At 53.2% G+C, this 23991-nt stretch overlaps 10 protein-coding genes across 10 annotated transcripts; 7 read left to right on the forward strand and 3 right to left on the reverse strand.

Annotated features, from left to right (window-relative positions):
• Nucleotides 1-7: 7 nt before the first annotated feature.
• Nucleotides 8-1611, forward strand: B0H65DRAFT_285081 (uncharacterized protein). Its single transcript, XM_062822934.1, has one exon. The coding sequence runs from the start codon at nt 361-363 to the stop codon at nt 1402-1404; it is 1044 nt and encodes a 347-aa protein (XP_062678295.1). The 5' UTR covers nt 8-360; the 3' UTR covers nt 1405-1611.
• Nucleotides 1612-3472, forward strand: B0H65DRAFT_285082 (uncharacterized protein). Its single transcript, XM_062822935.1, has 2 exons — nt 1612-2633; nt 2714-3472. The coding sequence occupies exons 1-2, from the start codon at nt 1819-1821 to the stop codon at nt 3240-3242; spliced, it is 1344 nt and encodes a 447-aa protein (XP_062678296.1). The 5' UTR covers nt 1612-1818; the 3' UTR covers nt 3243-3472.
• A 2768-nt stretch (nt 3473-6240) lies between these two features.
• B0H65DRAFT_285077 (amino acid/polyamine transporter I) lies at nt 6241-8429 on the reverse strand. Its single transcript, XM_062822933.1, has 2 exons — nt 7829-8429; nt 6241-7738 (listed from the first exon to the last, which is right to left on the reverse strand). The coding sequence occupies exons 1-2, from the start codon at nt 8085-8087 to the stop codon at nt 6402-6404; spliced, it is 1596 nt and encodes a 531-aa protein (XP_062678297.1). The 5' UTR covers nt 8088-8429; the 3' UTR covers nt 6241-6401.
• A 2816-nt stretch (nt 8430-11245) lies between these two features.
• On the forward strand, nt 11246-12931 carry B0H65DRAFT_511241 (uncharacterized protein; the record flags this gene model as incomplete). The annotated part of the gene is made up of 3 exons (XM_062828470.1): nt 11246-12105; nt 12170-12655; nt 12721-12931. The coding sequence occupies 3 exons, from the start codon at nt 11246-11248 to the stop codon at nt 12929-12931; spliced, it is 1557 nt and encodes a 518-aa protein (XP_062678298.1).
• A 453-nt stretch (nt 12932-13384) lies between these two features.
• Nucleotides 13385-14573, forward strand: B0H65DRAFT_285093 (uncharacterized protein). The gene is made up of 2 exons (XM_062822936.1): nt 13385-13469; nt 13537-14573. Exons 1-2 carry the CDS (start codon nt 13467-13469, stop codon nt 14332-14334), a joined length of 801 nt encoding a protein of 266 aa, XP_062678299.1. The 5' UTR covers nt 13385-13466; the 3' UTR covers nt 14335-14573.
• Nucleotides 14574-14589: 16 nt separating this feature from the next.
• On the reverse strand, nt 14590-15996 carry B0H65DRAFT_285069 (thiamine pyrophosphokinase). Its single transcript, XM_062822932.1, has 3 exons — nt 15620-15996; nt 15482-15558; nt 14590-15420 (listed from the first exon to the last, which is right to left on the reverse strand). Exons 1-3 carry the CDS (start codon nt 15840-15842, stop codon nt 14812-14814), a joined length of 909 nt encoding a protein of 302 aa, XP_062678300.1. The 5' UTR covers nt 15843-15996; the 3' UTR covers nt 14590-14811.
• A 354-nt stretch (nt 15997-16350) lies between these two features.
• Nucleotides 16351-17937, forward strand: B0H65DRAFT_285414 (uncharacterized protein). The gene is made up of 3 exons (XM_062822937.1): nt 16351-16833; nt 16942-17407; nt 17486-17937. The coding sequence occupies exons 1-3, from the start codon at nt 16614-16616 to the stop codon at nt 17784-17786; spliced, it is 987 nt and encodes a 328-aa protein (XP_062678301.1). The 5' UTR covers nt 16351-16613; the 3' UTR covers nt 17787-17937.
• A 261-nt stretch (nt 17938-18198) lies between these two features.
• On the forward strand, nt 18199-19755 carry B0H65DRAFT_551700 (uncharacterized protein; the record flags this gene model as incomplete). The annotated part of the gene is made up of 4 exons (XM_062829836.1): nt 18199-18373; nt 19032-19081; nt 19192-19658; nt 19719-19755. 4 exons carry the CDS (start codon nt 18199-18201, stop codon nt 19753-19755), a joined length of 729 nt encoding a protein of 242 aa, XP_062678302.1.
• A 652-nt stretch (nt 19756-20407) lies between these two features.
• B0H65DRAFT_591285 (uncharacterized protein) lies at nt 20408-21549 on the forward strand. The gene is made up of 2 exons (XM_062831095.1): nt 20408-21004; nt 21287-21549. Exons 1-2 carry the CDS (start codon nt 20467-20469, stop codon nt 21310-21312), a joined length of 564 nt encoding a protein of 187 aa, XP_062678303.1. The 5' UTR covers nt 20408-20466; the 3' UTR covers nt 21313-21549.
• B0H65DRAFT_474942 (uncharacterized protein) lies at nt 21520-22306 on the reverse strand. The gene is made up of 2 exons (XM_062827276.1): nt 21949-22306; nt 21520-21835 (listed from the first exon to the last, which is right to left on the reverse strand). Exons 1-2 carry the CDS (start codon nt 22163-22165, stop codon nt 21741-21743), a joined length of 312 nt encoding a protein of 103 aa, XP_062678304.1. The 5' UTR covers nt 22166-22306; the 3' UTR covers nt 21520-21740.
• Between the last annotated feature and the right edge of the window lie 1685 nt (nt 22307-23991).

Genomic DNA, 23991 nt, shown 5'->3' on the forward strand with positions numbered 1-23991 from the left:
CCAATGATGAGGTCATTGTGGTCTGTGCACCCTACCGCTTATGGCATTCAGCTCTAAACTATCGACGACGACGCGTTGCGCTTTCTGTTTCGCTCTTTCTCTTTTATCTCCTTGCAACAGATGATCCAGCTTTTCGTCTTCCGTTCTCTCTGAGCTTCCCAAGTGTATCCAATTCAACTGCAAAATCTCCCGTCCTCAAGCCTTTAACCTGTTCCTCAACTGCACCAGCGGCTACAGCACTGCAGCATTCGGGTTAAGCTCCTGGCCCCGCTAAACAGCTTGACACTAACAATTCCCACTGAAGTGACAGTCAACACCAACGCTATTGATCACTAGATTCGCGATCCATAACACTCAACCATGTCGTCGGAAATCCCCCCTACGATGCGCGCCTGGCAGTATGCGCAGACTACTGGTGGCCTGGAACAAAACTTGGTGCTCAAGGACGATGTTCCCGTGCCCACCCTCTCGCCGCGTCTGGGCGACAACGAGCTGCTCATCGAGGTTCTCAGCGCGAGCATCAACCCATCAGACTACAAGGTCGCCGAACTGCCCCTGAATCTGGGCCGTGCTCTCGTCCGAACTCCTGCCACTCCCGCCTGGGACTTTTGCGGACGCGTCGTCAAGTCCACCAACACCGTCGACAACTTTCGGGTCGGCGAGATTGTCTTTGGCCGTCAAGCCCCTACTCAGCAGGGCGCTTGCGGTCAATACATCGTGGCATCGGCAAAGGCTTGTGCCTCCCTGCCCTCGGGTGTCGACGTTGACGAGGCTGCCTCCATCCCCTGTGCTGGATTGACCGCCTACCAGACCATTGCTCCCCACGTCAAGCCTGGCGACAAGGTCTTCCTCAATGGCGGTTCCGGTGGTGTCGGCTCCTTTGGCATTCAGATTGCAAAGGCCCTTGGCTGCCATGTCACAATCTCGTGCTCTGCCGCCAAAGCCGAGCAATGCAAGGCCCTTGGCGCCGACGACATCATTGACTACACAGCTGTCGATGTCTGCCAGGCCCTGAAAGAACGCGGTCAAGTCTTCAAGCTCTGCGTCGACAATGTCGGTTTTCCGGCGGAACTGTACAAGGCCGGCGATGACTATCTCCTGCCCGATGGAAAGTTTGTGCAGGTCGGTGGGCCTATGTCCTTGGCTGCCGTGTCTTCGACCATGTCCAGGCTATTGAGACCCTCCTTTCTCGGTGGCGGAAAACGCAAGTTTCAACTGTACACATTGATGGGCGATCAATACCAGGACTTGGCTATACTCGGCCAGATAGTCGCAGAGGGCAAAGTCAAGCCCGTAGTCGAGCATGCCTATGAGTTTGAGGATGTTCCGACAGCCTTCAGGGACCTCAGGAAGGGCAAGACGCATGGCAAGTTGGTCATTCATGTGTCTGATAAGAGGGCATGAGTTATTGCAGCATCCCCCACATTTCCTGCAGACATATGCTCGTGAAAAGCACCATGGTCCAGGCATAAGCCATAGCTATCATATAAAAGCTCCTTGCTACTGTCATCAGACCCTTTTGGTTCTCGTCACAACCTCCATCAAGTCCGAAACTGCACAGGATTACTGATACATACTCGCCATCTGCTCCGCACCAAGAAGTAAAAGAGCCCCCGGACAGAATAACCCACAAGACTAAATGTCCGTGTCATTGACAAAACCATTACCTCCGGATATTCTGGCATTACCATCTTATTTACTCCACGGCTGTTGAGCATTCAACCACATCCCCGCATCGGTTTCGGTTTCAGCGAATAAGACACCCCAGAAACCAATTTGTCCATAACCAAAACAAGAATCAGACTCATCCTCTCGGAAATGGTGCGCCTTAAGGAACGTATTTCCGCCTCTTGGGGGAAAATTCAAGCAAAGGTGCGTACCAGCAGCAAAGACACTATCGAGGCCATGACGCTCCCGTTGAGGAGATACCCAACGAAGCGGCTATCCACATCCTTTTATACGAAGAACATCATGGTCGTCACCTCGACAACTGTCGACTACGATGAGGCTCCCAACTACGATGAGGCTCCCAAGGAACCCAGGAGCCCCGAATGCGTCGTCTGCATGGAAGAATCTCCCGCGGACCAGCTAATTTACTTTTGCCCTCCCTCTCCTTCCGAGGAAGCATCGGACTCGAACCCCTCCAACGCCGGCCACGGTTACTGCGACGGTTGCCTCGTTCAGGGTATCCGCACTGCGACCAAGGATCGTTATCCATTCCGATGCTGCGGCAAGATATTCGACACAAAAGACTACACAGGTGCCACCTTGTCCTCCGAGGAAAAGCAGGCGTACGAGGACATGATCGAGGAGATCAAGACACCAAACCCGCTTTACTGCTCTAACCCCCGGTGCAGCAGTTTTATAAAACCTGCCCTGATCAAGAGCGATCTCGGCCACTGCCCCAAGTGCTCCGCCAGCACCTGCAAACACTGCCGCCAGCCTTACCACCCGAGATTAGTTTGTAAGCAAGACCAAGATACACTCAAGGTGCTCGCCCTGGGCAAGGAGCAAGGGTGGAAACTCTGCCCAGTGTGTGGGTACATGGTCGAGCTGGTTAAGGGCTGCCACATAATCAGGTGTAAATGTGCCTGGTCATTTTGCTACAGGTGTGGCGCCTCCAACCAGTCAAGGTAGGTCAACCCATTCATCTCCTCACTCCCTTCTCGCCCCTCGTTTCTGATGGACTACATTGCTGACTAAGATATAACAGCTCGGACGACAGGCGCCACACCTGGCACACAGGCTGTTGGAGGCCATCCGATTATGCCTTAGCCGTTGACAACAGACCTCCGGAAGAGGAGCAGCTGCGGCGTCGTCGCCATAGACTCGACATTCTAGGAAGAATCCACGATGGGTGGCGGAATCTGGCGCGAGTGTGGGAGCTGGAGTTGGAGCGGGAGAGGTTACGCCAGCGGGAGCGGGCAAGGGAGCTGGAGATTGCGAGAAAGCTGGAGAGGCTCGTACATGCTGAGCTGAATCCCCATCAGCCCGCGGCTAAAAACAACAGCAACAACAATAACCACAACCAACAAGCTAGAGCTATGCCTCAGCAAAACGCCCAGCCTCACCAGCAACCTCGCCAAGAGCCTCGCAACCCTCCTCACAACCGCGAGCGTGGCAATCTCTGGCGGCGAATGATGGTTTCTCCCACCAGGCCGGTTTCCCAGCAGCCCCAGCCGAATCCTAGGCCGAACCATACACCCGAGCCCCGAGGCCAAAAGCGGCGGCGAAGTTTGTAGGACTGCATTCGTCCCTCCCCCGCACTCTCACTCACATGCTCAGATTCTTGGTTTGTGTTTGGTCTGCAGTGGTCTGCAACTATGCACCAAGACCAGAGAACCGGTTTTGGGCTTTCCGGTTTAGGGCTTGCAGCGGGCATGCGGGAGCATTATCAGTGCATCACGGACGACATTATCTTGTTACAGCGTTGCATATCACTCAGCGCATGCGTCTGCATCAGCGCCGGAGTTCTGGTGGTCGGTAGCTTTGCGGGTTTGAGATCACACTTTGATCCATCCATACAAGGTTGCTTGCTTGCTTGCCAGTTGCCGTCGGAATGGCTTCTCGTCACTGCAGCCGATTTTGTTGCAGTTTCGCATCTCCCTTTTCTGGGTCATCACTTTGCGTCGTCGGCATGTTCCAAGTTTTTCTGGCTTCTATTACATCGCGTCGTCTTTCCAGGCCTTCTTCATCGATTCCATGTCCGGGTCTTTCCTGATTGTTTGGACAAACTTCGCCTGCTTGAGCCCACAATGCCTAGGTAGTCATCGCATGGCGTTATCTTATCCAACAAGACGATGGAAACTCGCCATGAACATGCAGCATCGAATTCACGGAAACGAAAGAGGAGATTTGGATGGCAGATCGCCGCCGAGATATGGCAAGGTATCTTGTTGATGCTGCTTCGATCATTGAGTGGCCCCGTAGGCTTGGTAAGCTTCTTCCTCATTTCTTCTCAGGACTGAGGAACATTGCCAAGTCAAGTGGGCCTACTCATGACCTCTCGTTGCATCAACAGACTGACTAGAGCGAGTGTGTAGGTCTCCTAACTTGGAATTGAGCTTGAGGCTCACCTCGCGATTTTTTTTTTGGGGATTTCCATTAACGATCTGCTTTATCTAAGGTTCAAGGGGATAGATATCCAGCGCTGGTTTGGGTTGCTGCATCCGGTTTGGCTTATTTTCCTCCTTGGCATAAGCTCGGTCAAGTCTCGGTCAAATGTCTCAATGAGGGTTTCCCACTTGTTGTCGAACGATGATGTGTGAGTAGTGTCTGTGGAGGTACTGTGTATATGGTCTTTGAATGGCTTTTGGGGGAGGTGTGCACAGGAAGAGACCGGAGCCTGGTCCGTTCCGTTCTTTGGATACCGGCCGGCAGTCGTCGGGTTGCTTGCCGGGTCGGCAATCTCGGGACGGGAAGACCATCGATCGTCGGGTAGGTGAAGAAGGAGGAAGATCCGGCTTGACACTGATCTCTCTCTCTCGCTGCACTCAACCTCTCGGAGTATTTCATCGAAGAACGAATACCATGGTCTCTTGCTATCCCAAACGCCGTCAACAGGAAGTTTCGGCGCATTTTATCCCGAGTACTCTAGCCATGCTCCGTGGTAAAGAAAGGTGCTTGCTTCCTTCCCAGTTCCCACCAGATTTCTATCAAGCTGTGTGAACTTGTGAAGGAAAGACAGAGAGAGCCTCACCGGCAAAGGTATTCCACGGGTATTACTCGAGAGGTACTTCTCACTTCTCACTTCCCACTTCCCACTTCCCAGTCTCCATACCCTCGCTGCCTGTAGTGTCTGATTGGTCCTGAATAGCCTCAAACATCTCAAGCTACTGTCGTGAGAACCCACTACCGACCTCTGAGCTGCGTAATTATTACGCTACCCTCTCGACTCCCCACAAGATGTGAGTATCAGCCTATCAGACTTGTCGTTGTTGATTCAACTCTCCCTATGTTACCGGCTGTCGGTGCGGGTTGTCGGGTAGGTAGTCGGGTATCTGTATCGGTCGGTCGTGGAGGTTAATCTTGGGAAACGAATATTAGGGCTATACGAAAGATACGTACCTTTTCCGCCTATATCTTGTAAGCCAAACCAAACCCAAGTATCTGCGATTTTCTTCACAACCGCTATATTAATCTCAGTACAACCCGGTATATAGCTAACCCGTATAAAAAGGCCCCTTTTGGGCGCGCTAAATTTACTGGTGAAGTCCGTTTTTTAATACAGTAATTTTTCGTAAAGTTGTAGTGAAAGTCTTAAAGAGGAGAGACTTGGGGTTGGACCAGCGACTTGGCGCCAAGAGACACTGCTTGGCCACCAGAAAAGGACGAAGTAGAGAAGGTACGTATCTTTCGTATAGCCCTAATAATCGATACCTAATCTTGCACATCTTCAGATCCGAACGAACCTCTTGCACGTGCGTGCCGAACTAAGCTAGCTAGCAAACCTTCCTCGCGTTTTCTAACGTCTTTCTAGCCAGGCACCATTCTAACGCAAAACTAACGCAGCAACTTAATTTCGCCATAACCTCAAGTCCGCCTCTGCGCCCCGACTAAACACGCACCGGTCTGTCCTCGACCGGCTCTGAACTTGATCAACAACATCCGAACATCAAATCAAAATCGCTTGGCATCCCATACGTAATCCTTTCCATCCCATCCCATCCCAAACCAACCAAGTGGGTCTATCCTTCCCACCCAGTCGGGATCAGTCTGTTTACACTTCTCAGGGGTAAGCGCTGGACCTGGCGCTAAGCTTTAGACAAGGTGGATCCCCACTACTTTGGTACCCGTTCGCCGAACTGTTAGTCTGTTTTAGTGTCGGGCAGTTCCCGGGTAGGTCAACGTTCCAGGCGGCGAGATGTAAGGGACAAGGTGCACACAAAAAAATTTGAGCGATTGCGTGCTTGCTTTGGAAATTGGAAGTAGCCAGGATGTTGAAAGTTGCGACTATGGCATGAATATTGGGTATCGATTAATGTAGGTATGTGAGCAAAGAGATTGTGCAAGGTAATGGACCGTTGTTCAGCATCAATGACAGAGTACGCCAACAATATTCCCAGGAAAGCACTCAACATCACTGCATCTTTGTCACTTGCAACACCATTGAAAAGGAACAAAAAGTGATAATGGCATATAAAATGCCAGACCCTCTGTTGAATAGGGTTATTAGATATTTAAAGATAAGTCATGTGATAAACAAGGGTATCTTGAACTCCAACCGAAAAAAATCCCTTAACTCCAAAAAGCATCATTAGATCCGTAATAGTGAGATCCCTTCGAGAAAGCGTTTATGCCCTCTTGATCTTCTTGTACCTGATGACCTCATTGCCATCCTCGTCCATGATTCTCTCCAGCATCATTAGATCCGTAATAGTGATATCGCTTCGAGAAAGCATTTATGCCCTCTTGATCTTCTTGTACCTGATGACCTCATTGCCATCCTCGTCGATGATTCTCTCCGCCTCGATCTTGTGTCCGCGAACCCAGGGCCAGAACTTGGTCCACATAAACCAGTAGGAGGCACCAAGGAGCAGAACGGCAACACCGACGATGGGGAAGACGTAGTAGGGGTAGCCCTGGGCGTTCCAGTCTCCAACAGGGGGGATGAAGGGAACGACAGCCAAGAAGACGTTGAGGAGGAAGAAGATAACGAGGATGGGCTCCCAGCAGCGCCACGTTGGCTTCCAGGTATCTCTGCGGAAGAAATGGAGCCAGATGAGACCGCCAGAAACGAAGCCGTTGATCCAGACACCGGGGTAGGTGTAGAGGTTGACCAGGAAGTTATAAGCAGGTCCAGGAGGAGGAGCAAGCAAGATGATAATGGTGATCAGCCAGTGCAGGAAAAGCGAAGCGGCAGGAGCATTGCAAGGCTTGTTGGAGCCCCAGAACTTGCTAAGAGGAAGCAAACCCTCCTTGCCCAACTCCTGGTTGAGACGAGCGTGGGCAAAAGAGACAGCCAAGACGTTGCCCAAGTTGCTGAGGGCGACGAAAACGGGAAGGGCCTTGACACCGGCGCTGTCACCGAAAACGTTCCTGAAGAAAATACCAGCGACAAGAACCTCAGAGGTAGCAATTTCGGCCTTGGGGACAGCGGCGAAGTAGGCAACGTTGGCTAAAACGTAGAGAATAGTGACACCGGCAACGGCGATAGGAGCGGCGAGGGTCAAGGTACGGCGGGGATCCTTGAGTTCGTTCATAACGTAGTTGGCGTTTTCCCAACCCTTGTAGCTGTAGACAATGTTGAGCAGAGCGTTGGAGTAAGCATAAGCACCACCACCACCGTAGGTAGCGGTCGTTTCAATGCGGAAGGCGTGCTCGAAGTTCTTGGGGTCGGGGACGTGGCGATGACCGGCAAGGGCGGCAAAACCAGCGAAGACGATGAAAAGTACGATGACGACCTTGAAGACGCCAAGGACATTGACCAAGCGGACACCCCACTTAGGAAGGAAAGCGTGCAGGGCGCAGGCAAAGGTAGCGCAGGCAACACCAATACCGCGAGCCTTGTAGCTGTCTTCGGACTCTCCGTTGTTGGCGTAAAGGATGTAGCGCCCGAAGGCGAGCGAGTTTCCGGAAGAGAAACCGAGAAAGATCATCTGCGCGGCGAGAACGCAGGAGGCGAGGTACTTGGGGTGCTTGTAGATGTACTCGAGGTAGTTCTTCTCACCACCGGAGCGAGGAATAGCAAGACCGAATTCGAGCCAGACGCTGAGACCGCAGCAGGTCAAGAAGCCACCTGTGTAGGAATATGGTTAGGACGGAGTGGCCCCCAAGGTGAGAGATGGCATGTCTCGGCAAGATGGAGATTCCCCAACTGTAAACTTACCAATAACCCAAAGGAACAGACTGACACCGACGGAGCCCGTGGCGGCAAAAATGGCCGAAGGGGTCGAAAAGATACCGGTACCAATCATCTTGTTGAGAATCAAGAAGACGGCGCCGGTGATACCGATCTTTCGGTCTTCGCCAAAGGCGAACTTCTCAGCTGCCTGGACCTCACCGCCGACGGAACCATCATCGTCGCTAATCGCCACAGGGGCGGTCTTGACAGCCTCCGGGTCGGAGAACTTGTCAAAAGAACCCATAATGTGTGTTGTTGCCCTTCGGCCCTGATAGGGTTGTTGACGATTTGGTTGATGTTGATAAAGAGGAGAGGCTGATCAGAGGGCGAAGGCCGGTTTATATGTTGCGAGCTTTTGATATAAAGGTCGACCAGGAACTTGAAAGTGTGTGCGGCTCGCAGGGATCGGCCCTGGCGTCATCCCATGGCGACATTGTGGTGAAGTCTCAAGGCACCCCGGACCTCCTAGAATCTTTCGGAGGTGGACCCAAAACCTGGTTCTCGGTGTGGTCAACCTGCCAAAGTTGCGTTCGGTGGATGCAACGTGCAACAACGAGCCGCACGCCATCGGACACCCTGCCGAGCACATCGGTCTAACTGGGCCCTAGTGCGTAGCGTGTACGTAACGACCCTTAGGCGGTCAATGCCCAGAGACGCAAGGCTGACTGACAGCTTTTACGCAATGAGAATCTCCATCAGGAAGGAAGATTCCTCAGAAATTCGTTGACTTGGGAGTCCTGTCTTGGCCCCGTATTCCGTACGGCATCCAAAAAGCTTCGCCAAGACGGCGTTGGTGTGGGATTCGAAAAGGGATCACACAGATGGGGCTGATGGGTTGCGGGATGTGATCCAGTCGAAGGCAACAAAGGGTAAGGCCGAGACAGGGGGGGGGATTCCTGGGTCCTGTGGGGCCTTTTGGCACTTCTCATTAACAGTCGCCGCATGCAACAGGCAATGGGCGGGCATGGCCCACAAAATGGAAAAATGTGTCGATGTCGTGCTCAGAGCCAAGAATTGCGGCAACAACCATAAGAGCCAATGCAATGCAGGGGCCTGCTGGAGCTGTCCGGATTCGTACCTGATGCTGGAATGCCAAGTTTCTCCCTTCTGTGAGCCGACGACAACAACATGGTCGTTCTCTTTCCTCCTTGCGTCTGGGTATCCAATGTCCAGTTGACCCATCAGGAACCATGCAACAATCGAGAAGAGCGAAAGGGGTGGTGCCTCTCAGTGTCCTCCCCCTGTCCATGGACCCCAATCCCATTCTCCAATGCGTGATCATTGACTCGTCGAAAGATGAAGATGAAAGCCTCAAGGCTGAATTGAAGATCTGGGGGAGGTGACTTATATGTGTCGTGAAATCGTCATGGGGATTTCCCCATGATGTCGCCAACTGAAGTTCTCGACGACGAGGTCCACCATGAAGAAAAGCATGTCGTGTGGCCCGTGCGAGGCGGATACCCCAACCCATCCCCTGATTCTTGAATCCAGCCTGAGGATACGGCCAAGACATGGCCATCACATCCTTTGATGAATTGTCGCCATGGACGAATTCTTGGCTCTCCTGATGAATTGCTCCTGGTTTTGCTGCAGCTCCCTAGCTAGGAAGGTAGTTTGGTGACCCCCAATCATCACTCCACCGCGCTGGTATCGTTGAAGGTCGTCGATATTTCGGGGTTATGGCGTGACGGTTCGTATTGACATAGGGCTGAAGCTGAGACGTTCGAGGTGTTGAGTTGTTTTGCGAGCTCAGCTGAGCCAATCACGGAATGCTAGGGGCGATGAGGCAATCGAGGCTAGCTGCTAGTCACTGGACAAGCTCTTTTTGGTTTGCAACTCCCTGATGCCCTTGGTGTGTCGATGCAAGAAGCGAACTTGATGAGCTGTGTGTGACTGGCACTTGGGAATCACGTCTCTCTACGGCAGATGTAGGACGGAGGACAAGGAGGCTTTGGAGAAGAGCCCAGCTGTGCAATTAATGTCAGCCCATCTGCTGAGAAATTTAGCACACCATTCACTTACCTAGAGGGACAGAATTCCCAGCGTCCCGTCACTCGACCGAAGAACGCTGATAACCGGAGCTATAGGGACTCGAAAGCAACGATTGAGGGCCGTCATGCCCTGGGCGGGAAGCCATGGGAGGCAGTTGCTAACGACGCATGGACATCGGTTATTTCCGGTGTCTCTGGTACGAACTATCGGCAGAGACTACGACCACTTGGTGGTGATGTTGAGGAGTGAGCGAGGACGCTCATCGAATAAAAGGAAAGTCGGCATGAAGGATGCTTCTGTTGACGGTGCTTGAGAAGGAGGACGGCTCTCTCACTCACTGGCGTCCGGGAAATGCCGCAAAACGAGACGCTTGTTCTTGGGAGGGAGAGGGAATAGCTCGATGCAGTGGGCTTCGACCCGGATTGTTAATAGGCAGAAAGGCCCCCACACGCGAGTAAAGGGGTGTAAAGGGAGGAAAGGTGGCGGCGGGAGAAGGCAGAGAGAGGCGGATATCCCGGATTCAGTTGCGGGAGACTTTTGATCGAGATGTGGTCGTGCTTGCCGGGACGAAGACAATCTTCCTCGCAATTGCCTTGGATGTCTGAAAATCTGTGTATGACTGTGTCAAGGACGGAGTCGCGGAAGCGTTATTCGTCAACATCCACCATGACGCTGACAAAGAAGACGCGTGATGTTAGTCGCGGATTACTGCAATGGTTGCTGCTAGGGCCCCGAAATCGGAGGCTAGCGGTTATGTTGTGACCGGTTGCTCTCGATCAACTCCTTCCGAATTGGGCATGAGTCGTGGTCGGAGCCCATCGGGATTCGGAGCCCATCGGAGACCATCACGTGCTTAGAGAGTAGTCGCCGGTACGTCATTCTCGGATACGTTCGGGGTGACAATGCTCCCTCTTCTCTCCCATCTCCGGCATCCCGTCTGCCTTCAGCATTTGGCTGTGCTATCCATAGCATTCATGTGGGGACCATAAACCTTATTTTATCGTCACTGTCTTTGTCCAGATATGTCCCGTCTCTGAGATGGCACCGAGTGAAACAGCCCAGCCGGTTCAACATGAGGCTCAATTGCCCGAGATAACGGCACGCACCGAAAAGATCCAGTCCCGGTATTAGCCCCTTTCAAAGGCTAAAGTCCCCGTTATTGCTTCATGGTACCTGCAGCGGGTAGGATGGTGAGGGGAAGCGGCCTGGATAGAACACACGGCATGAATGCCTGGGGAGAACATCTAGATGAAAAGCGGCATCTGGAGATGTGAGCCAGCACGAGACTTGCAGCTTTGCTCTTCCTCCTCGCCTGCTCGCGTTGATTGCTTCACCCATCAAGCCACTGCCATCCCCAACCGCCTTGTCCAGTAAGCTCGTCTGACCGCGGTGTTTCGAGAGCACACCATCATGGCCATACTCAAGTCGATATTCCTCCTCACTTTCGCGGCCGCGAGTGCACTGGCACAAACTCAGCCCGCTCCCGGAGGCTGTACCACCAACTCCTTCACCATCCCAAGTTGGTTCGTCCACAATTTCACCGCCAATCTTGCCCAACACCATGCGCATTACACCCTCGTGAACAGAGCAACCAACTACACTCTAGACATAAGCTGTCAAGCAGAAGATGGCACTTGCCTTGCCTCCGGCCCGCAATATGGATTGACATTTGCTGGGGCAGTCGAGCTCAAAGCAACTACCGCTATCGTCCACGTAGATGAATGGTGGTACTGCAATGACAGAACGACTACGAAAGCGTATCAGTCCGTACGTCAAGCATACGACGGATTGCATTTCAGGGCATCTGGCAACGCATCTATTCCTCTCGTTTGTGACGGCGATGGGTGCAAGACATCCAACCCTGTTGACTTGGTAAAGGGCTCGCTTTCAGAACCTGTTGCGATCACGCCCGCATACGCCGAAGGACCGCCGGGGCACAAGAACCCAGGCTGTGGTACCCTTTCCAAGACGCCAAAGTGGACACTGGGAACTATCATCTTCATCAACGAGACTGGGGACGGGCCGTCTGCCATCCAGTCTCAGTCGATCCAGTTCCAAGTCACCAATGAAGCCACTGGACATGTAGTCGGTTGCCTGAACTACTTTTTGGCTGGCCCAGGAGAGGATCCGCGTCTCCAGATCAACTGCGGCGGGGGCACAGATCGTAAGAGTCGGTATAATATCAGAACTGACGCCGTGTTTTATCCGAGAAGCTGGAAGTTTGAGATCAACGAGACGTGGTACTGCGACGATGTTGATTCTGCAAAGCCGTTAAGTTTTTTTGGCCGTCTTGTTTGGTCGAAGAGAGAGTGCTAATCCCGAGTGACGCCACAGAGTGAGCATCACAGGCACAGGAAGCACCACTCTCCCTCTGAACTGCAGCACCGAGTCGACCACCACATACTGCCAAGCCGACAGAGTTTCGGTCCAAGGTCAGGCCCTTTCAGAAACTGCCCTAGCCCCTTACTCCATCGAAGATCACATCCCGACCGTAGACGGTTGCACCATCTCTTCCGTCGTCTCTCCCTCAGGGGTCCTTGGCAACTTTGAGCTCGACAAGAGCACCGGTGACGACGTGAGCTCGGCAGCCATCAGCTTCAACGTGCGTCTCAACACCCAGAACAGCCTCTTTGATTTCCCGGTGTTCGTCTACCATGACGACGTCAAACTGGGTGACGCCGAGACCTGGTATCCTGGTTCATTTGGCGCTGGCGAACAGCCTCTTGCGCCCAAGACTTGCTCGTTCCGATATGATGACAAGACTCAGGAGATTGCGATCAAGACGGATTGGGTTTGTATCGACATTGATCCTGAGCATCCGTAGGTTCCCTCTTGATTCCTCTGGAGTGGTAAAGCATAGTTGGCTAATGAAGGCGCAAAAACAGGGTCCAATTCAGCGGCGTCGCGACCACCAAGCTGCCCCAGCTGGAGTGTGAACAGACAGACTACGGGCTGGCGCGGTGCGTATCTGCTCAGGGTTACACGTGGAGTTCGCCCGTCTCAAACGTGACATGGAAATCGTTGGAAGCAGGCTCGGTGTATCGGGCTAGTGATTGGCCAATTCCTGGTCGTCGAAGTGGTGCCAACGCAGGATGATGCGGGCAGCTGGAAGCAGATTTGACTTTCTCGAAGCCTTGTGCACTGTGAGATAAAAGCGCTCTTAATCAATGTCTTTTTGGTTGTCCGGCTCGTGATGAAGAAGGAAGATGAGGTCGAGGTTGACGTTGAGGAGGAAAGACGGACAACCCCAACCCTCCTCTTCTCCTCCACTTTGGAGTTTGGACAGTTCCCCACAAACACTCGTGCCCAGACCCGGCGGGGAGCTTAGATACACCCCACCCGCAGCGCTAAAATGCGGCCGCCAAGACAATCACGAGCAGCATCCATCCCAGGCTCCAAATCGCAACTCCAACAATTGCAGATGCCACCTTGCAAAGCTTCCAGAAGCATTTGAACAGATAGCTTGAAGCTACCTTTCTGCCTGGTCCATCGTTTCGAGATCCATCCATTACCTATAGCTTCTAATAAACCATACTTCCTTCACCTCACCTCCCATCAACGATAAGCATTGCTGCCTGCTTGTCTTCTCGAAACTCCGATCCTCGAATGAACCCCTGAAAGTCAGCCCAACATGGTAAGTCAACCAGCATCAACAGCTTCACGGTCCCCGAAGCAACTAACACCCTTCCCACCCTCTCCAGAACACAACCTTCAACTCAGCTCTCAAGCAGAGCACCTCCATCCGCAAAGACCTTGCCGCCCTCTCCTCACACGAGCTCGATCCGACCTCTCTCACGCCCGCCGCGCTGGGCTCTCTCTCAGCCTCCCTAACCGCCTTCAACCGGACCATCGACGAGTACAACCACCTCGCCAAGCAGGAGCTCAACGCAGCCAAGCAGGAAAAGGCCTACGAGAGGATACGCAACTTCCGGTCCGAGCTGCACGACTTCCGGACGCAGCTGGACTCGCTGAAATCCAAGCGCGAGGAACACATGCACGCGCAGAACCGCGCCGAGTTATTGGGGCGCAGGCCGTTTGTGGCGAGTACGCCTGAGAATCCGTATGCTAATGCGTCGGCGTCGGCGACGGCGACGGCGACGAGCAGCGCTACGGGAGGAGGAGGAGGGTACGGAATATCGCATGCGAGGACGAATAGCATGGCCGAGTCGGGGAGGATGGGCAGCAGCAGTGTACTGGGCTCCGGGGACGCGAGTCGCGAGCAGCATGCGCTGAGGGAGCAGGATTTCTTTAGGAGCACGCACTCGGCGCTGGACGACTACATTGCGAGGGGCCAGGCGGTGCTGGGCGATCTGAACCAGCAGAGGGAGATCATGAAGAATACGCAGCGGAAGCTGTACTCGGTTGGCAACACGCTGGGGATCAGTGGCGATACCATCAGGATGATTGAGAGGAGGGCGAAGCAGGATAAGTGGATCTTTTGGGGAGGGGTGGTGGTTTTCTTCTTGTTCTGTTGGTTGGTGTTGCATTATTTGAGGTGAGCTTGCTTGTTGCTGCGTTGGTGGTCGAAACATGGGTTTTATGGGGAAAAAAAAAAGAGACAGACGGGACTAATTGTTGATGGGTTATCTTATTAGCGGTGGAGGAGGACTCTTAGCGAAGGTCCGTTCAGATTGCGGCATGGGGCCCGGCGACGGCGGCATCTGTCTCACAGTCATCAAGCGTGGAGTTTTGGGTGCTGGGCTTGGTCTGGTTTACTTTTTAACTAAACAAACATGGTCTAATATCATGGGCAGCAAGGCGTGAACAATTTCATCTAAAAGGTACCATATGCCCTTTCCCTTTAACCGCCATGTATGCAACAAGAATGACCGGATCGTAACCATTTCACAGCAGATAACCTCCCATTCCTACCTCTGGTCTCTCCTCTCAAGCCGGGCGGGCCTCTTACCTCACCACACCCTACCCAACCAATCCCCCGTCATGCGTCTCCTCCCCACCACACCAAAGGACACCCCCTAAACGTCCCTCAGCGCAATAGTAAACAACACATCCCTCGTCGCCCTGACCTCCACCACCTCCGTCCCCGGCAACACATGATTGCTCGTGCTCACCTGCCCGCCAAACTCGGTCGGCCAATCCTCCACATCCCACTCCAGTCCTTTCGTCCAGATCCTGCTCGGCTCTTTGACCGGTAGGATCCCCACCCACTTGGCGAACACGTCTTTCTCCGGCTGGTTTGTCTGACCTGGTTCCCTCACCCGGATTCGATGGGTTCCCGATTTGAGCAGGAAGGTGAGCGATTCCCCGCTGAACAAGTACATACGCCCGTCGGCGTAGGTGGGCGAGGATTGGAAGAGGTAGAGGTGGTGAAGCTGGGAGAGACCTTGGTCGACGCGGCCGCCGAGACCGCCGATGGCGACGATGTCGGGCGGTGGAGCGTCGGGTTTGGAGCAGGAGGGACCGCGGAGGTAGTCAACGGACTTGGCGAAGTCGGTTGAGTATTGGCTGGGTTCGTGGATGATGGCGGTTTTGCTGGCGGTGGGGGAAGAGGAGTGGGTGGTGAAGTAAGTGCGGGTTTCGGTGGTGAGGGAGTCGAGGTCGCCTATGATTGCTGTGAGGTCATCCTGAAGGTTGTTGTTAGTGATAATTTGGATGAGGTGAAGAGGTGGTGATGATGTCTCTTACAAACTCATGGTCGCCGTTCTTGCCGGCGACGTCATAAAGACAGTTTGCGCCTCCGTCGGCAGCGACGCGGATAGATGCTTTGTGGGAGTTCGATGTTAATACCCGTTTCTTTTCATCTGACTGTTCGCCTTAACATACCGTTCTTCCACAGGCGCTTTACCAACCCCAAATGAGTAAGTGGTTGGTTGAGAACGACCAGTGCGAATCGTCCGGTCTTGTGAGTGGTTCCATTTGAGCCATTCTGCAATTGATCCTTCTTCTGCTGCTCATAATCCCGTAACAAATCAATGGGATACCATTCGAAAATCTGGTCCTCACCGGTCGCCCCGGTTGTCTGTGTGGCGCCGTTGGTTGTGCTCATTGTTTCATCCGGATGTATTGCACACCCTCTGTAGTTGTTCAGCTGGTAGAGCTGGGTAGTGGTGAACGTAAGTGAGAGGGAAGCTTTATTAATCCGAACTTAGTTTGATCCAAGAACAGAGGTTGTTATATATTAAGTTGTGCTGTTTGTCTCTGCCCCGAGGCCCGTTTCGGCGCTTCCGGTGGGCTGTCCGGCGTTACAGCATGCAGTGGTGTCGACGACCAGCAGCAGATATCTGTGAAAGACGAGCTTGTAATAGCTTCATACGCTGCACACATAGACAACCCGAACCCCAACCCTCTAGAAGCTTTAGAGATGCAAGTCCAGAGTTGAGATGTCTTGCTGCCTCAAGACTACTCTCGCCATGTTCCTAATCTTGTATTGATCGTATGTCGAAAATTAAACCCGAATCTCCTCTTGATCAATCTAACGTCGCCATGTATTTATTCGTCTCTTCTCCAATTTCATCTGCTGCACATGCTTCAAACAATGACATTCTCAAGGACACGGGTGCCACTTTTAAGCGGGTGTGACCAATCAGATAGTGAATTGGAGTAACAACGCCCTGGCCCGCCCGGTCGGTCGGCCGGTTGGCCTACACTGGAGCATCGCCAGAAATTTTGTCGGTCGGATTCTGGAAGTGATGACAAACCTCTTGATTCCCGGACCCGTGGAGCTCCGGAAGCACCGTCCGACCCTCGTTTTCCTCGACGTCTCCTCCGACCGTTTGCGCCTGTCTTTCTGATTTCGAGTCCCGACACCGACGACACAATGTACCGCACGGCTCTCCGCCCCTCGCAAAGCGCATTGCGCGCAATCCGGCCCACCACCTCCCCGTCGGCCCTCGTCTCCTCCGGTGCCCGCCGCTTCGCCTCCACAACCTCCGCGCCCAAGAAGAGCACATGGAAGGGTGCCGCCGTACGATGGGGTCTCGCCGTCGCTGCCGTTTACTACTACAACACCAGCCCCATCTTTTCCGATGTGCCTGCTGGTATGCGCCCCTTTTAGCTATAGCAACCTTATTGCGCACCCTCGGCCTCTCCGTCGTGTTATCGACCACACAATGCGCCAATGCTAATACATGGGCCAATTCGCACAGAGACCGCCGGTACCGCCCCCTCCCAGCTGACCGACGCCGACCTTCCCACCGTCGACGCCATTGTCGAAGAGAAGAGACGCCAGGCCGCCGAGCATGCCGCCGCCAGGAAGGCTGCCCAGGCTGCCGCTAAGGCCGCTGCCACCCCGGCGACACCTTCCGAGTCGGTAGAGGAACAGATCACCAAGGCCGAGGCCGAGGCTGAGGCCATCCCCGAGGGCGATTCCAAGCCCAAGTCCGAGTCCACCGAGGGTGTCATCCCCGAGGCTGGTGCCACCCCTGAGGCTCTCCAACAGGAGGCCGATGCCCAGGGCGCCTTCAACCCCGAGACCGGCGAGATCAACTGGGACTGCCCGTGCCTGGGTGGCATGGCCCACGGCCCCTGTGGCGAGGAGTTCAAGGCTGCCTTCAGCTGCTTCGTCTACTCCACGGAGGAGCCTAAGGGCATGGAGTGCATTGACAAGTTCTCGTACGTACCCAGAGCTGTCGCCGACGTTTTCCTCTAGTCGAAATCGAGGTGGAACATTGAAAGCTAACTATCCAACAGTCACATGCAGGATTGCTTCCGCAAGTACCCCGAGGTCTACGGCGCCGAGCTAGCTGACGACGAGGAGGCTGAGCGCGCCTCTGCCCCTGCCCCTGCCGCCGAGGGCACCCCCGCCAAGGAGGAGCCTGAGCTTCCCGCCGCCGCCTCTCCCGTCGAGAACAAGCAGGAGAAGGCTCCCGAGACCGCTGCTTCTGCTGTCCCTGCCTCTGCCTACGATGCTACCACCGAGAAGACCTCCGAGGTCGTCCCCACCGCCGCCCACGATGCTACCGTTGCCAACAAGGGCAAGAAGCAGCAATAAATACACAGACGACGAACAATGACAAACAACACACAGCTAGCCTGTTGCTGCTGTTTCTACAACTTCTAGTACCATTGCTCTGTACGATTTGACATATGGCATAGAGAGAGAGAGAGAAAAGGGAGAAGACAGGCGCAACGATGGCGACCACAGTCAGCGACTGGCTAGTATCATCTGGGATAATGGGAGTTTAGAGGCGCATGCGAGAGGGTTGAGGTTGGTTTGCCTTCCGCTTTTGAAGGGCAATGTACGACTTTGTGTATTCATACCATGTAATGCAAGCGCAAAATAGACATATCCCATGCTCATACTTGGTGTTGCTGTCGACGACGGAGGGCCTCCGTTACCTAGAATAGCTCCTACAGCTTATCATTTTCAACGGCCCGTCTTCAAGAGGAAAACGGAGAATGACATGCTGATCAGGGACCAGTTCAACCTCAACCCAATTGACACCTTGGGACGTCCCGCCGTCTCCCGATGCCAGGGGAACTTCCCTGTGTTGACATTCTCCAAGGTTGCTTGGATCGGAGAGGCCTGGAAGCTAAAAAGGCGTGCTAGCGGAGCCGCAGACGTCATTCGCGACATGGGTGCTCAGCTGTGCTGGCTTCCATTTTGGGCTTTTTAGTGGGTATAGCGGGGCAGCGGGGTTGTTTTGGGGCCTGTTTTCCGGGGTGGTGAGCTGACCTTGGCTCCGTCCGGTTGCGTCACCGTTTTGGAATTGGAGCTCCCCGTTCATGCGCTGTCACGATTCTTTGCAGCCAGCATCAGGCTCCCGTCTTCAAGCGAAAAGTCAAGCAGGCACGGGGCATCGCACCACTGAATGTGACTGCCAAATTGACATGGGCCGTAAGGCCGTTTGCATGCCTTGAATCAATCGTATCCGAACGTTTGCCAAGCCCCTTCTCCGGCTTTTCACGTTCCTTGGTTGACGAAGTGACCTCACGCTCATCCAATCCCGTGCTTGTTCGTCCCTAAATACAAATCCTTTCGGCCGTCAACTCCAAGAGCTTCCCTTCCCCAGATCATCACCAACTTCAAGAACATCCAAGAACAAATCTTCGACGTCGCCTCACCTTTGCGATCATTCCCATTCTCCCATCTACCGCTTAATCAACACACAAACACCTTTACCACAATCAATCAACAGTAAGTTCTGCCTTTCTCCGCGGCTTTGCGCGGCATATCTGCCCGAGCCCAAAACCACGCGACACTTCCGAGAACATAGCTAACCACCATTCGTGACAGTGTCTTATGCTGAGATTGCTGCCAAGGGCCCCAAGCAGACTCCCGAGGAGGTAAGTTATCGCTACCTCTGCTTTCCTTTGCTACGCGCCCAGCAATGATTCTGTAATTGGCTCGCGCACCATGAGATAACGATTCTAACATATCCTTTGTTCTCACTCAGGCTGCTGCCCCTCTCCCTCCCCAGATCGAGGTTGACGAGTCTACCTCCACTTCCTCCCTGATCGACGTCGATACCCCTTCTGTCCACACCGTCCCTTCCGACTTCCAAGAGCAGGAAATCCAGACCGAGACCCAGGCCACCCGCGTCGAGCAGGAGGAACAAGCAGCCAGGGAGGAGGCCGAAAGGGCCAAGGCCAAGGCCCGCGCTGAGGCCGACCTCGCGAAGAAGAAGGCCAAGAGCAAGGCCAAGAAGGCCGACAACTGGTTGACCAAGCAGTTCGCCAGCTTGAGCGATGGTACCACTGGTGCTCTCGCTGCCGTCAACCTTTTCGCCGTTGTTGGTCTTAGTGGATGGCTCGGCTACAGGGCTTGGGGCCTCTACGACCGCAGGCAGTTCACGTGGCAGCATGCCGGCCGTGGCGCTGGTATCCTCGCCGCTGTCGCCGTCTTCGAGAGTGTATTCAGCGGGTACGTTACCTCGATGCGACAACTACAATATCTTCCACAATGCTAATATTGAGTGTACAGGTACCTCGCCAAGGGCAAGAAGGCCAAGGACCAATAGAGGATATGAACCTGGAACCGCAAGTCTGAAAAGTCCACACGACTTTGATCATGACCGATTCTTCTCTTCTGTGTTGCAGGGCAACACTTGTTCCTTTCCTCGAAATGTTACGTTTTATGGGCTGTGACGGGGGGCATGGTTTGCATTTCTCTGATACTCAACTTTGGCGTTTGTTTAGCTCTGGGTCAATTCCCGTCAAATTGACATCTCATCTCTGTTCTTCATGGCTCGCTTCCTCGCCTCGCTTTTCCACTGATTTGCGCACGATAGCTGTTTCGTCACGTCGAAGCTGGGCTACAAAAGCACAATGCCAGGCACTATGTACATAACCGCTCTGCGGCGCCCTCATGCGTCACCCATTAGCATATTCATTCTTGTCTCTAGTTTGCTAATGATGTCTCCCAGCTTCCAATTCCTTCACCTGTTGTCAATGCACATTCCTTGACATACACCTAGACCACAACAGAGATCCTTTGAAAAATGGTGGTTGAACATGGCAAACAGACGCATTGGCCGGTCGAATCGTCGAAGTGATAGGAATTCATGGACTTAGAGGCGACTGTCTGACTATATATCTGGTCGAAGGGCGCGGAGCTTCAAGTCAACCGCTCAAACTTGTCCATCCAACCACTTACGAACATCAACAACAGCTAAAAAAAAAAAAAAAAAAAAAAAAAAAAAAAAAAAAAAAAAACTAGGACTAACCACACCATGTACACGTACAGCAACCTCCCACGCGCCCGGCCTCACCACGGTCTGAGACTCATCGTCCGCTTGAGTGTCAAGAGATCCCACGAAGGCAGACCCTGCGTTGTCCTTGAGCCCGTCGACAACTTCTACCAGCTTACCGACCGAAACAACACCGGGCACATGCCCTGGGAGGAGCGTATTCGATCCACCCTCACCTTTCCCACCGAGCAAGAGGATATTCGCCATTACATCCGCATTCATCACCTCTCGCATTTCGATACCGGGGTAAGCCCAGTAACCGATGACTGCATCGTTCTTACAGGCATGAGCGAGGTCCTTGACCTGTGGGAAAGATGGGATCGGGCAGCTACAGATGCGGAATTCTCCCGGGGTCCGGTGATGGCGAGGAGCGTGAAGCAGTTCATTGGGTTGTTTAGGTCGGTGGAGGTGAATCCGAACGAGTGGGCTCAAGTGAGGAGGCATCAATGGGGAAGGGTGTTTGAGGAGCTGGTAGAGGGGAGGAGGGAGTTGGGCATTGGGAGGCCGAGGGTGAGGGTGGGTAGGTTTGGAGGGTTGGGTGTGGAGGATTCGAGGTTTGTGTTTTGGAGGTCTTCATTTCCGAGGATAATGTGATAAGGAGAAGGGGGGAGGGCGGAGGGAGCTAAAGAGTTTGTTAGCAGGGAATCATGGTTCTGTCTGGGTTTGCCGGCAACTCATCATGGGATTGGCTATGGGGAAGACCAGGAGTTTGACTCAGGCATCACTCGAATGGGATAGGTAGGAGGGTTCGAAGGACATGCCAGAAGCAGCTAACATCTAATCTCGATCTATTCTCAGACAGCTCTATGTGTTGTGGAGGCTCTATAGACCATGGAGTGTATCCTCGACCGTAAGAAAGAAGGATATGCCAAGGACAGAGAGGCCCACAGGATTCCATCTGGCTTGATAAACTCCACATTCTGAGGAAACAAGCACATACGACCATACCCACTGGAAAACTCGGGATCCCGTCCGCTCTCCCATAGATAAGCCAGTGAGGGCCAGACTAGTAGTTGGGTCGGTGACGACCAGCGAATCCCTGGTGTTGTATGTTTTTTTCCCTCTTCTTTCGAGACTCTTTCTTTTTTTGCTAGTTGTGTCTTCGTCGATTCCTGCTTTTCTTCCACTCCTTTAAGTTTCCGATCTGTCGTCATTTCGTTCGGATTTGATGACCTTCAATGAATGGGCTGGGATCCCCCCCCCAATCTTTTAACGCTCAGTTGACTGACTGACTGACACATATATGCCCTTCCGTCTCATCGACTTCGTCCTCCCAGCTGCCAAAGAGACGGGCATGAGTGGCAGCGGATGCCGCGACCAGCGAGGAGAGGGTTCAACAGGAGTGCCGACGCTAGAAGGGGTACAGGTCAGCCAATAACCTGAACAAAGGGGTAGCTGTAGCTGTAGAAGACGTTGCCATCATGCTTCCTTCCCCTTCTCTTCCTTTCACTGCACACAACTTACCTGATCTCTCCATCCCCGGCTTCTCTGATCGCTCCTTTTTCACGCATGAAGCGCACTTCCTCGGGTACTCTCTCGCCTTGGTCGTCTTCTTGGTGCCGCAAGAGAAGGTGTAGGCTTGCGCTTGGATGACTTTGGCACAGCGCTCTTCGGTGGTTACTTCGAGGAGAAGCTCCTTGCAGTGGGAGCAGAGGGATTGGGTGATTGTTTGGGTGCACATGTTTGGTGGTGCTGGTGAGGGTGACTGACTGGGTGAGGGTGGCTTGGAGGTGGGAAGCGGAAGTGGAAGTGGAAGTGAGTGGAAGTGGAAGTGAAAAGTGAGAGGTGGGTGTGGGTGTGGATGTGGGTGTTTAAAGTTGTGGTTGAGGTTGTCAAAGATGGTGTGTTTTGCTGTCTTGGAATTTGAGCTGTTGAGGACTTGAGATTGAGGGGATATGGGTGGACTAGAGGCTAGTTGGAGGAAGGTTTTAAAGGATTCTCCTTCAGTCCTTCTCCTGACTTTGCCTTTGGTGGTCATCGTGGGCTTACATCTCGGTCACTGGGTGTGTAGATTGTTCGATGTTTCTAGAATCCTGACCAAGTTGAGATCTCTCCGCCTACTCAACGAACAAGGCGTGGCTATGCCAGTATAAACCAATCGTGCATATCACCTCAAGTCCCTACATCGCTATATATCTCATCTGAGACAAGTGACATCGGAGAATTATATCTACCGGTGATGGTGGTGGCTAATCGTGCATTGGATGACGTTGGGGCATCACAGAAATCCAACGGTTGAGGAGGGCAGCTGAGCTTAAGGCCATAAGGCCATATCCCATCAAGCCCCCAATGAGATTGTGGGATGGGAACGGGTTGGCTGCTACTTCCACGACATGCTGCTGGTGGGTTGCGAGGTGCCAAACAGCATTAAGCTTGTGCCTGTGCTTGGAGATGGCCAAATGGCATTCTGTCTCGCGGCTCGGCCACTCCGATGGGAAAGTTATCTGTCGGTTGCACCAGTGTCCGTTTCACGTTCTCACAAAGTTTTAGATGGGAGAACCAATCGATGATGTTGCGATACGGTGCACCGTGGTGTGATTTTGACGTCCGTGACCCTTGGGAGATACGGGATCTTCGTTATGAATTATTGGTCATCTCCAGATTCATCTTCAGCCCTAACAGCTGGACTCGTCGCTTTGTGGGTAACTTGATGTATAGGGAGAGAAAGGTGGGCGTTTGACTTGACTAGTGCGTGGCGAGCTCTAGTGCCGGGCTTGCCTTTCGAGACAGATGTTGTGGGCTCCAGGAGCACTCACCGGGCGTCTCTCGTTGGTATCACTGTCAATCATGGGATGTAGCTCTGATATCATGAAATTTGGAAGGTTGAGACTCGGGGCCGCAACTTGGCTGGCATATGAGAAAGATATTCCAGTGTTGAAGATAACGATTTGTAGGAGTGATCTCATGTTGACACTTGACTCCAGTGCTGACACAGGAGCTAGAAGGGGACGAGGGGCACGACTTCACCACTCACCTTTCCCAGCCCGTTCCGTCTTCGAATAGGAATGAATGAGCAACATACGAGCACAATAAAACAAGCAAGTTTCCCCCCTCACAATAACTCCAGGCAAAAAACCTGCACGGTCGAAACACCGGAACCCCCATCCGGGCATGCAGTGATTCGAACCCGGTTCCACAAAGTTGTGGGATCAGGGGAGGAACGAAAAAGAAAGTTGGTCCATCTTCCTTGGATTTAAGCTCACGCTAATGCCTGTCTAATGCAGCACAACGAGTCGTTCATCCATCACAAGCTTTCCCAGTGTGGTAACCTCGAATGTCCATCACTTCCAGTCAGACCGAATCTCGGAACCGATTCATAAGGAACTCTTGAGTGGTGGTGAGGTGATACTCCATGTCGGTGTTGCCGGTTCCCCCTTGCCAGTTGGTTCAATGAGAGGCGATGTCTTGATGAGATAATCGGAAAACGTCGGAAGAAGATGGAGATGTCGGGTTTGACACAGTTGGGAATTGTTTTCTGGATGGTGTTAGGGGTTGATTCAGTTGAAC

This window comes from Neurospora tetraspora (genome assembly GCF_033439725.1).
Source record: "Neurospora tetraspora strain CBS 560.94 chromosome Unknown B0H65scaffold_7, whole genome shotgun sequence".
NCBI classification, from domain to species: domain Eukaryota; kingdom Fungi; phylum Ascomycota; class Sordariomycetes; order Sordariales; family Sordariaceae; genus Neurospora; species Neurospora tetraspora.

What these genes read in the sequence shown, in the direction of transcription:
- B0H65DRAFT_285081 (XM_062822934.1), top strand. Translation starts at nt 361, where the DNA reads ATGTCGTCGGAAATCCCCCCTACGATGCGCGCCTGGCAGTATGCGCAG.
- B0H65DRAFT_285082 (XM_062822935.1), top strand. Translation starts at nt 1,819, where the DNA reads ATGGTGCGCCTTAAGGAACGTATTTCCGCCTCTTGGGGGAAAATTCAA. An exon ending in GGCGCCTCCAACCAGTCAAG is followed by an intron (nt 2,634 to 2,713) that starts GTAGGTCAACCC and finishes AAGATATAACAG; the next exon opens with CTCGGACGACAGGCGCCACA.
- B0H65DRAFT_285077 (XM_062822933.1), bottom strand. Translation starts at nt 8,087, where the DNA reads ATGGGTTCTTTTGACAAGTTCTCCGACCCGGAGGCTGTCAAGACCGCC. An exon ending in TCTGTTCCTTTGGGTTATTG is followed by an intron (nt 7,739 to 7,828) that starts GTAAGTTTACAG and finishes ATTCCTACACAG; the next exon opens with GTGGCTTCTTGACCTGCTGC.
- B0H65DRAFT_285069 (XM_062822932.1), bottom strand. Translation starts at nt 15,842, where the DNA reads ATGAGCACAACCAACGGCGCCACACAGACAACCGGGGCGACCGGTGAG. An exon ending in AAAGCGCCTGTGGAAGAACG is followed by an intron (nt 15,559 to 15,619) that starts GTATGTTAAGGC and finishes ACTCCCACAAAG; the next exon opens with CATCTATCCGCGTCGCTGCC. An exon ending in AGAACGGCGACCATGAGTTT is followed by an intron (nt 15,421 to 15,481) that starts GTAAGAGACATC and finishes AACAACCTTCAG; the next exon opens with GATGACCTCACAGCAATCAT.
- B0H65DRAFT_285414 (XM_062822937.1), top strand. Translation starts at nt 16,614, where the DNA reads ATGTACCGCACGGCTCTCCGCCCCTCGCAAAGCGCATTGCGCGCAATC. An exon ending in CTTTTCCGATGTGCCTGCTG is followed by an intron (nt 16,834 to 16,941) that starts GTATGCGCCCCT and finishes CAATTCGCACAG; the next exon opens with AGACCGCCGGTACCGCCCCC. An exon ending in GAGTGCATTGACAAGTTCTC is followed by an intron (nt 17,408 to 17,485) that starts GTACGTACCCAG and finishes ACTATCCAACAG; the next exon opens with TCACATGCAGGATTGCTTCC.
- B0H65DRAFT_591285 (XM_062831095.1), top strand. Translation starts at nt 20,467, where the DNA reads ATGTACACGTACAGCAACCTCCCACGCGCCCGGCCTCACCACGGTCTG. An exon ending in GAGGCCGAGGGTGAGGGTGG is followed by an intron (nt 21,005 to 21,286) that starts GTAGGTTTGGAG and finishes ATTCTCAGACAG; the next exon opens with CTCTATGTGTTGTGGAGGCT.
- B0H65DRAFT_474942 (XM_062827276.1), bottom strand. Translation starts at nt 22,165, where the DNA reads ATGTGCACCCAAACAATCACCCAATCCCTCTGCTCCCACTGCAAGGAG. An exon ending in GCCGGGGATGGAGAGATCAG is followed by an intron (nt 21,836 to 21,948) that starts GTAAGTTGTGTG and finishes TACCCCTTCTAG; the next exon opens with CGTCGGCACTCCTGTTGAAC.